The sequence below is a fragment of the Vespa velutina genome, chromosome 5 (assembly GCF_912470025.1).
Source record: "Vespa velutina chromosome 5, iVesVel2.1, whole genome shotgun sequence".
NCBI lineage: Eukaryota > Metazoa > Arthropoda > Insecta > Hymenoptera > Vespidae > Vespa > Vespa velutina.
The window spans coordinates 1,967,082-1,977,081 of NC_062192.1; the positions used below are offsets into that span (position 1 = coordinate 1,967,082).

The window sequence follows — 10,000 nt, forward strand, 5'->3', positions numbered from 1 at the left end:
TAATAATAATAATAATAATAATAATAATAATAATAATAACAATAACAATAACAATAAGGAGAAAGGAGAAGACGATGAAGAAACGAGAAACACACTCGAGCTAAGAGCTCGCGCTCGCTCGGCGTTCACGAGCACACTACTTCTGTCTCACGCGCACGCATGCACGCAAACGAAGAGTACACACCTCCTAACTCTGTCCATGCTCTTACCCTCTCTCTTTCTCTCTCTTTCTCTTTCTCTTTCTCTCTTTCTCTTTCTCTTTCTCTTTCTCTTTCTTCCTCTACCTCTCTATCTTCTCTTCCTTTACTATCAAAAGAATCACATCACCTATCTCACTCGAACCAACACTATTCCTGTGTATTATATATATGTACATATAAATATATATATATATATATATATACATACACATATATTTTCTTCTTCCCTTTTATTCTATCGTCTTTCCTTTTACATTTCACCTCTCTTTATCCTTCTTTTTCTCGTTGATTTCCACCGCCCCCCCCCTTATTTTTTTCTTCCTTTTTTACCCTTTTCTTTTCCCTTTTTTCTTCTTTTCTCTCTCTCTCTCTTTTTTTTTTCTTTTTTTTTTTTCTTTTTTTTTCTTTTTTTTTGAACTAGAGAACGATAGACCGAATCGTCTCGTACGTCTCGCGTCACGTTCGCGGCTCACGAGCCATACACACACACATACACGTACACACGCACACAAAACACACACACACACACACACACACACAATGACGGAGACAAACTCCTCCTCGTTCGTTCCGGGGAAGAGAGCCGCCGCCACACGAGAGACGGAGTGAAAAATCGTGGAAAATCGATCGTGAAACGCGGAGGCGCGGCTGCAGTGCCGACCGAAACGGCGTGCACAGAGCTTGAACCCTCCTTTACCCCCACCATTTAAACTCCCTTATCCTCCCTCATTCCCCTCCACCCTCCCTAACCCGTCCGCCCGCCCGCCCGCCTCCTCAGCCGCCACCACCATCCTCTTCTTTCATGTATATCTTTCTCTCTCTCTCTCTCTCTCTCTCTCTCTCTCTCTCTCCATCTTCTTCTTCCATCTTTAAAATAATCCCTTTGTTGTTATTAACTTCTCTTACTATCTCATTTATTACGTTTTCTTTCATTCTCGATGATCGAATTCACGATTTAAATGTTAAAAATTTGTATAGAATTCTCTTTGATCTCGCGTATAGAATCAATGATGTCTTCTGATTTCTCGTCGAATGAACAGGGCGCGTGACAATGAGCAGACGATCATGGCTATTCCGGAGCGTGCCCTCTCACGAGAGAACGAACGTTGACGTAGAACGACGAGTACTCACCGACGAACCCGAGAGAGGAGCAGCTGGAAACCTGCTGCCGAATGGGCCGACAGTAACGTATTTATATGTATTAGGTGCCACGTGACTTATCTCATCGGGTACTTTCTATCGTAAATACTTACATTTGTCATAACTCGATATCTTTTTTTTTTGTTACATAACACTTACGTATAGATTCTTTTTTTACTTTTCATTTCCTTTCTCTTTCTTTTTTTTTCTTCTTTTTCAGTTTTTTTTTTCTTTTTTTTTTTCTTTTTTTGTTTTTCTTTCCCTTTTTCTTTTCTTTTCTTTTCTTATTTCTCCTGCAAATAACGAAGACAGAGATCCAACTTTTGATTTATCGTAATGTTGATAAAAATTTGAAAGAATCTCATTCGTATTCGTGTGGACGCCATGATACCTTTCTTTGTTCCAAAAATACAAAAGGATCGCCAGCTGTTCCGTCCTGTTTCGAGTACGAAAGAAAACCTTACTGTTAAGGTCCTTTAAGGATCAAATTATCTTTTTCTAAAATTGTTAAGATCGCGAATGGAAGGAAATTATTTTCGTCGTTACGTAGTCGTTCCAAAACTCTTCTTCTCTTCGAACGTCGTGCGTATTGCCTCGAAGCATGTTATAAGTAGGTGAATTTGCCAATAGTGAATTCAACCAATGACGGCTCTCCAGGGTAACACGGTAAGAGGGGTGAGAAGTAGAAACTACGCGAGGAAGTCCAGGATCGTACTCTTCTATTTTGGTGCCACGATCGTTTTACGTTTATTTAATTAATAATACATAATAATAATAATAATAATAATAATAATAATAATAATAATAATATTAATAATAACAACAATAATAATAATAATAATAATAATAAACGTGTATTTATTCGTAAAGATATTGTTAACATCGTAAGAAATATATTTTCAGTTTTTATTAATGAGAATCATTATATTATTGATACAATCATGTTCAATTTGTAATGCGTATGATTTAATGAAGGATCGAATGAATTTTTTTCTTTTTCCTTCTTTTCTTTCTTTTTTTTCTCTTTTTTTTTTTTTTTCTTTTTTTTTTTTATCGTTACTTTATCTTTCATTCATGATAATTGTATTTACAATTATTATTTTATCGTTTTACGTTTAAAGCCAAGCCTCGATCAAATATCAAGCCATCTTACGAGAATCTCAAAATCTATCGTTTTTACTTTTTCGATGAAGTTCCAAATTTTGTTGGAAACGCACGGTCGATAAAATCGATTATTATAAACGATACGTATCGTAAATGTAGAAATTTTCTTTAACGTCTGTATATAACGGGAACTTATTTATCGACGATCGATTAAAAAAAACTAGAGAGAAATCTGTTTTATCGGCTGCTCGAGATACTCGGTCGAGATACGAAAATGATAAATACGAGAAATGGTTAAAAGAGAGATTATTTTCAATCTTACCTCCTTCGTCGGTCATCACAGAAACTGTTGTGGCTGGTCCATGACCCTCCGGATTGAAAACTTGAAGAGATACGAGATACTGCGTGTATATTTCCAAATTATGAATACTGTGATTCTGAAAAATATAAAAATAAATCATATATATTTATATGTATAAGAAAACTAGAAGTTTTATTTGAGAAGAAAATTGATTTAAAAAAATATGCCAATGTTATATATTGCCCTTCAACTTACGTCTACTGCGGGATCTCGTATGTAGATGTCTTTCATTTCCATATTCGTTTTGTCTCGCGGTCTATATCCAATTCGATATCCAAGAAATTCGCCATGTATAGTGTCACGACTTGGTGGTTTCCATGCCAAATATATAGACGTCGACGACGTGTTGTACGCGCTAGTGATAAGGGGTTTACCTTCGGGAACTGAAAACAGAAGGTGCGATTTTCAAACTTGTGTTACACATACATTCACATCTGGGTTCTATGTATATACATACATATATATATATATATATATACATATATATATACATATATATATATATGTATATGTATATACGTAGCACGTAATCGTTTCGCCGCTTTATCGTATAAGAAAATTTATGGAAATATTCTTGGGTACATTAAAACTTCCGCAGGATGGAGACCGTGCTCATTGGAAGTCTGCATTTTGAAATTTTCCACGGTCGACCATCTGCAAGAATCTCAATCGGATTCTAAGTTTTACCAAGGAATCTTTTTATAAATTTACTGCTTGGAACACTCGAGCTAGTTTCATTGCTGCAAATGGAAGTTTAATGGTCACAACGTTCGGAGCTTCCTCGCTTTTATCGCAACAGTTCCCCTTTCTTTGCACCAACCGGCGTACGTATACGTAAGTACGTATGTACCGTGGAAAAATCTTTTCGCAATATCGCCAACTTTTTAACAAGTAAATATTTTGCAAACACTTTACACGAACGTTAGCATCAAATGCGTTATATGGCAAAACTTTATCTTAATTAAGATTTTTGTTCTTGCAGGATGATTACTAATCAAAATGTAAAAAAAAAAAAAAAAAAAAAAAAAAAAGAGAGAAAGAAAAGAAAAAAAAAAAGAATAAGAAACAAAGAAAAAAGGGAAAGGCAAAGAATGAAAAAAAGAAGAAGAGTCATTTACGAACGTACATTTACGAAAGAAATTCATTTCTTCATAAATTTTTCATAGATCTTTATAAGAAAATTAATCATAAATCTCAATAAGTCGAGGCATTCTTTTTTCTCTCTCTTATTTTTTGTCTTTTTTCTTTTTTTTTTTTTTTTTCATTTTTTTTACCTAATCCTAATAAAAAAAAAAAAAAAATAAAGAAATCGCACGATATATAATTTTATTTCCCAATGAATTCTAGATGGAACGGAATCTTGCAATTAAGCCGATTAAATTCTGCCATGAGGGAATCCCTGACAATGGGAAGGAGAGACAAGGTTTCTATGTTGAGGGAGGAGAGTGAAAAACACCTGCGTAATAATTCTCCTGACGGGATAATGTGTTTCGTGGTCCCTTTTCGCCGAGGACGAAGGCAGAAAGCTCGTTGTCCCCGTCAGAACTCGGGAGCTGTTCGAAATAATTAGCGTCCGCATCACTTCTGAAACTCTCCGTCCTTTCCACACACGAGAGAGACAGAGAGACAGAGAGAGAAAGAGAGAGAGAGAGAGAGAGAGAGACAGAGAGAAAGAGAGAGAGAGAGAGTAACACGAATCATTTACACATGAGAGAGAGAGTGAGTGAGAGAGAGGGAGAGAGGGAGAGTAACACGAATCACTTACACTCTTCCATACGAAGTCTACACACGAGTTGACTAACTCATATTTTGTATGTGTGTATGTGTATATACTTTCATGACCATCGCCAACGCGATGGCAGATGAGAAATTGTTGGAGAAATAATTTCAAGACATTTAATGTGCGCCGTACGTCACTGTGGCCGGAACTGATGCGAAACAACTAACCCACCAGCCGAGGCTTAATGTCCACGAGTAAAGTGTTAATTGTGCGAAAGATCGTCATGAGAGAGAGAGAGAGAGAGAGGGAGAGAGATAGAAAGCAAAGTTGACCATGCTAGAATGGTATCGAGTTACACGTTATATACGTCGAACGAAACTTTGTGGCACCCTAATTGACGCAAGTTCTTAATGAATCGTAGAGAAGGTAATGTAGATAGAGAGAGAGAGAGAGAGAGAGAGAGAGAGAGAGAGAGAGAAAACAATAATTTAGATTACTGACGGAAACGTACATTTATAATTTATCAATATATTGCAGCCTAAATACGTGTCTGTAATTAATACATATACCTGGTAATTAAAAAGCTATTTTACGATGCGTCCTCCTTCATTTTGACTATACAAATTTCATCGGTGTTATGTTTGAAAATGAAACGAATAAAGGAAAAAGATAGAGAGAAAAAAAAACAAGAGAGAGATAAAATAAAAAGGGAAAAACGAAAAAAAAAAGTATATATCGGTTTCAAAGAGACACATTAGGAATATTTCAAATTTAAAAATACGTTTCAAATTTGAATTCTCTCGAATAGTATATCGTATCAGTCGATTTATTTTTACGCTCTTCTAAAGATAGCTTTCTGTGATCTTTAGGATATCAAAGAAAGAAAAAAAAAAAAAAGAAAAAGGAAAAAGATATAATGAAAAAATAAAAGAGAATATATCCTCTATGAGAATTCACGGTTATGAATTCACGGATAAATAATCGTTGAATGAGACACCGAGTTATAACGAGTACATAGGCTTTGTTAGTATGGTTCAGGTGTTGGCGCGATAAGTAGAAAGTGATAAGTCTTTTAGGCGATTTCCGCTCGCCACTTCGCCGAGCAATTTAGCTCTACGATAAATGTGAGCTACATTTTTTACCGACGTTAAATCTGCGTTAACTTATTATTACCTCGCGGCGCGACGTCGAGTTTATGACGGTGCCGTTGGATTTTATGCTTTCGTGAGAAATTATCGGACATACAGATTTTTTGCCAAAGAACGGTAAAATGCTTTTAAAGAGAGACGGAGAGAAAGAGAGGGAAAGAGAGAAAGAGGGTAGGGGTGGTGTTAGTAACGGGACGGAGCGTACGAGAGGGATATTAGTGCTTGATAAGTGTTTTTCCAATCGTTAAGCTTGAAACATAAATATAATGGATACGTAGCGACCCTTTTGCTGGATGTTCTGTAAAAAGTAAATATTTTCTTTTTCTTTTTCTTATTTCTCGAAAATGTAGCATTTTCCAAATCGAAAATCCATATCATTTACATATATATATATATATACGATATATAGCGCAACAGAGTACTCCTTTAATAAAATTAAGAATAATTCTGTTATATTAGAAAACGACGAAACGAAGAAAATGAAAAGAGAATGTTATAAAATGAAAAAGTAAGAAACAAATTAAACGTCAAACTAATTTTATTGATGCAGAAATAAATATTCCTTTCATATTTTTATTTCCAAATAGGTATGAGTACATTGTAATTTTTCGTTATTTAAAATTATTCGAATGCCATCACCTGGATAATATCAATCATGGAAATGGGATGTCTTCCTCCGAGATTACTACGATGCTCTATTGTAGTTTCGCGTAATTGAAACATTGTTCGGTTTATTATTAAAAAATAATTTTCTAATTAATAACGAAACATCGATGTACTGCACTTTTTTTTTTTTTTTTTTTTTTTTTTTTTTTTTTTTTAAATAAAAAGAAAAACGAAAGAAAAATAATACATCGTTGATTTTGATTTTTCGTAAGAAAAAAAAAAAAAAAACAAGAAATTGTACAAATTTATGATACCAATAAAAATATTTCCATCTCATTCTGTCCCCTATTGCCGACTACTCTCAAAAAAAAAAAAAAAAAAGAAAAATATACAGAAAAATAAAACAAAAAAACAAATAAGAACAATATCGAGTATCCTTACATGAAAATCTGTAAGATGATCATAAAATCTCTCTTGGGTATCGGAAACTGAGAACCAATAGGTACATACATATATATATATATATATATATATATGTGTGTGTGTGTGTGTATATAGACATACACACGCACACACACAATACATACACGCGAAAGAAGGTAGCTATTTGTAGTATACTAGAACGCCTCTAATTTTCTAACGGTGCTTTGGCAAAAGGGCGAGAGGGAACTTTAACTCGGATGCCACGTCGACGGGTGGGCCGATGGCTAATTGGTGGCTCGGTTGCGCTATATATTTATGGTGGACAGCCGAACGAGGTCCGTAAACGGGAACGAGAAGCGATATACGCGTATCGAAGCTGGACCAAAGTGGTAGGAGAAGTTTCGTTGGTGCCCTATTGATCCGGGAGCGTGGGCTTTCATTTAAGCCATCGTGAATTCCCGTCCTGTACAACGCACTACTCACATGTATATACATAGATGTATATGTACATATGTATACAAACACGTACGAACATACATATATGTGTATATATATATATGTATATATACAGATAAATATACATATATATATATATATATATATAGTCACACACATTTTCCTATGGACCCAATTTCTCTATTTATCTCTCTTTCTCTCTCTCTCTCTCTCTCTCTCTCTCTCTCTCTCTCTGTGTGTGTCTCTCTCTTCCTTTCTCTTTCATTCTTGCGGTCTTTAAACCTCTACTTTCTCGTTGCTTCGCACGCAAAGCTGATTCAAAGTAGAATTAGATGAACGAAATAAAATCCAATGTACAAATTAAAACCGAAGGAATTCTATGAGTATATCTATTGATATTTAAAGATAGATTAGAAATAACGTTTTAATTTTGATCGACGATGTTCACGTTATAAATGTATTTATAATGAAAAATAAAGAATAACGTCATGTATTTATTTCTACACTTTGATATCTTGATAAGATATACTTTCTCTCGTCTTATGACATACACTGATAACTAACCGCAAAGATACAGTAAGAGAATGTTAAGGTAACCGGTATCGTACCTATGTTCACAAGATGAATGCAAGAGGGAATTGTGTGTCTCTTAGTTAGTAACTATCTAAACGCTGAACAAAGTGTGATGGTATTAGTAATAGCGATTAGTAGTAGTAGTGCTAGTAGTAGTAGTTACAACAGTAGATATTGACATTTACAAACAAACATCCTCGTTATATGCGTTTCATTCATTGGACTCTATTTGGATCGAATGATCAAGATAATACACTTTAAAGCTTCATCCTATTTCAGTTCAATGAATTTATTGGATTAATGCTAGTTAGGTATCTAGGAAACAAGATAACTTGATATCAAATAAATTGACGATACTCCTACGATTATCACAAACGTATTGAGAATTTACAAATGACTCAATTTCAATTAAGTGTATATATCTTTCCGTCAAATTAATTCACATATGGTACGTCTATTGTATAACAATGAGAACGGAATAAATGAATATTACAAATGATAATTACAAATGTATCAATGCCCATCGATAATTATTCTAATCGTATATCAACCTATACGTGCTATAACGATTATAAGTTCACGATGATCGATAATTATTATTCTCGAATTTTGTCTTATTACGAACAAAATCATTTTCTTGCGATTTACTGAATTGCAGATTGATGTGTTTGAGTTTATTCGAACGATAAAGAGAAATACACGCGCACGCATGCACGCATATATATATATATATATATATATATATATACAGAGAACGAACTGGCTTTTTTAGATAGAAACGACACATTTCGGATGACAGTCGGCAGGATGGTATTCAAATTAGTTATTGACACAAGTACACGCAATTCCAGGGCGATACGAGCGCATTTGTTCGCCGATGCGGGTCAGTCTCGATAACTAGATAATTATTCTCGTCTCACGTGGTACCATAATGAACCTACCGCACGTTGTACACGCTCACGTACACGTTCGTGTCCATCCACCTCTCTCTCCCCCACCAATACACAATTCCCTTTAACCCCTTCTTCCCCCTTGCTCTATACCATCAGTAGCAGCACTTCGTACACGCATCCTCGATCGCGTTCGCACGTATGCGTGCTTGCGTTCTCGTTTAATAGCTCTGATTCTACATTCCCTTGGATTCGACAATGCACGGGTCTGCTGCATTTCCGCGTCCCAATTCGCGAGAAACGCTAAAAACGAGCCCCTGATTGTGAGTTTAGAGCGACTATTACGTTAGCTGCGTTCACGTTCCTAGATTTACAGTGTCATCAAAAGTGTCGTCAAAATGTGACGAGAGCGAGCGAGAACATCGTGCTACGCATAAAGCTTTGCCCGATGATTCGTCCCCTCTCTCTCTCTCTTTCTATTACATTCTTTCTCTCTTTTTCTATCCTTCCTCTTTCTTTCTATCTTTTCTAAAGTATGCATTAGTCAAATGGAAAAGTATGTGAAAATTGACGAAATCAGTGCTGCGGAAAATTGAAGACCTGTAAAATCGCTCCATCTACGAGAATATCTTTATTCAATATATGAGAGATTATTATATAAAGTGTATATATATATATATATTTTTTTTTATATATATATATTGTATATATATATATATTATATGTATATATCAAATATACATATACGTACAACTCTCAGAGTATACATTAAATCCTCGTCCAGAGTTTTCCGCTTCGTCGATTCCGGATAACGCGATGGTAATGTCCGATATACGAACACGACTCTGCATCGTCTCTTTCTTTTTTATTACTCGTTAAGCTTCCTCGTTAAGCGGACAAGAAATGTACTATTCGCCCGAGTTATTATCGATTGGATATAAGTACGATTAATTGATCGATAAACCGATAGATCCTAGGTAGGATATAATTTTTTATATATATAAATAATATAATTTTTTTTTTTTTATAAATAAATTTTATTTAAGGAATTATATAAGAATTATTCGATTTTTCTTTTCTTTTTTTCTGATTTCAAGGTTGATCGTAGAACCTATTTGTTGCACGTGTATTTCTCTCTCTCTCTCTCTCTTTTTTTTTCTCTATTTCTCTTTTCTTTTTCTATCGTTTAAGTCACACGAAACACGCCGTCAAGAACTAATAGACGCCGTTGTCGTCGTCGTCGTCGTCGTCGTCGTCGTTCCTTCTCATCTCATCTCTAAGCTGAGTTGTATGGATCTACGCCAAACTTCTTGCAAGCCACCATTTCTTCTTGCGATCAGGCTGGAACGGATGGCGCGCCGTTACAGCGATAAAACGGA

The 10,000-nt window shown here is 35.1% G+C and overlaps 1 protein-coding gene and 1 long non-coding RNA gene across 9 annotated transcripts in view; one reads left to right on the forward strand and one right to left on the reverse strand.

Moving 5' to 3' along the window:
- LOC124949037 (tyrosine-protein phosphatase 99A) overlaps positions 1–10,000 on the reverse strand; it is a 337,582-nt gene that overhangs the window by 28,324 nt on the left and 299,258 nt on the right. For 3 of the 8 annotated variants that reach the window (XM_047493528.1, XM_047493527.1, XM_047493526.1), the window contains exons 5-6: positions 3,001–3,188; positions 2,767–2,881 (exon numbers count right to left, since the gene is read on the reverse strand). In XM_047493528.1, coding sequence (XP_047349484.1) covers positions 2,767–2,881; positions 3,001–3,188 — 303 coding nt within the window. Of the gene's footprint in view, positions 1–284; positions 485–2,766; positions 2,882–3,000; positions 3,189–4,570; positions 4,596–10,000 lie in introns of those variants that run through there. The other 5 variants (XM_047493532.1, XM_047493531.1, XM_047493536.1 and 2 more) reach the window with 4 other exon arrangements.
- On the forward strand, positions 3,408–4,623 carry LOC124949042. The gene is made up of 2 exons (XR_007100939.1): positions 3,408–3,639; positions 4,153–4,623. It is a non-coding gene; the product is annotated as an uncharacterized LOC124949042 (long non-coding RNA).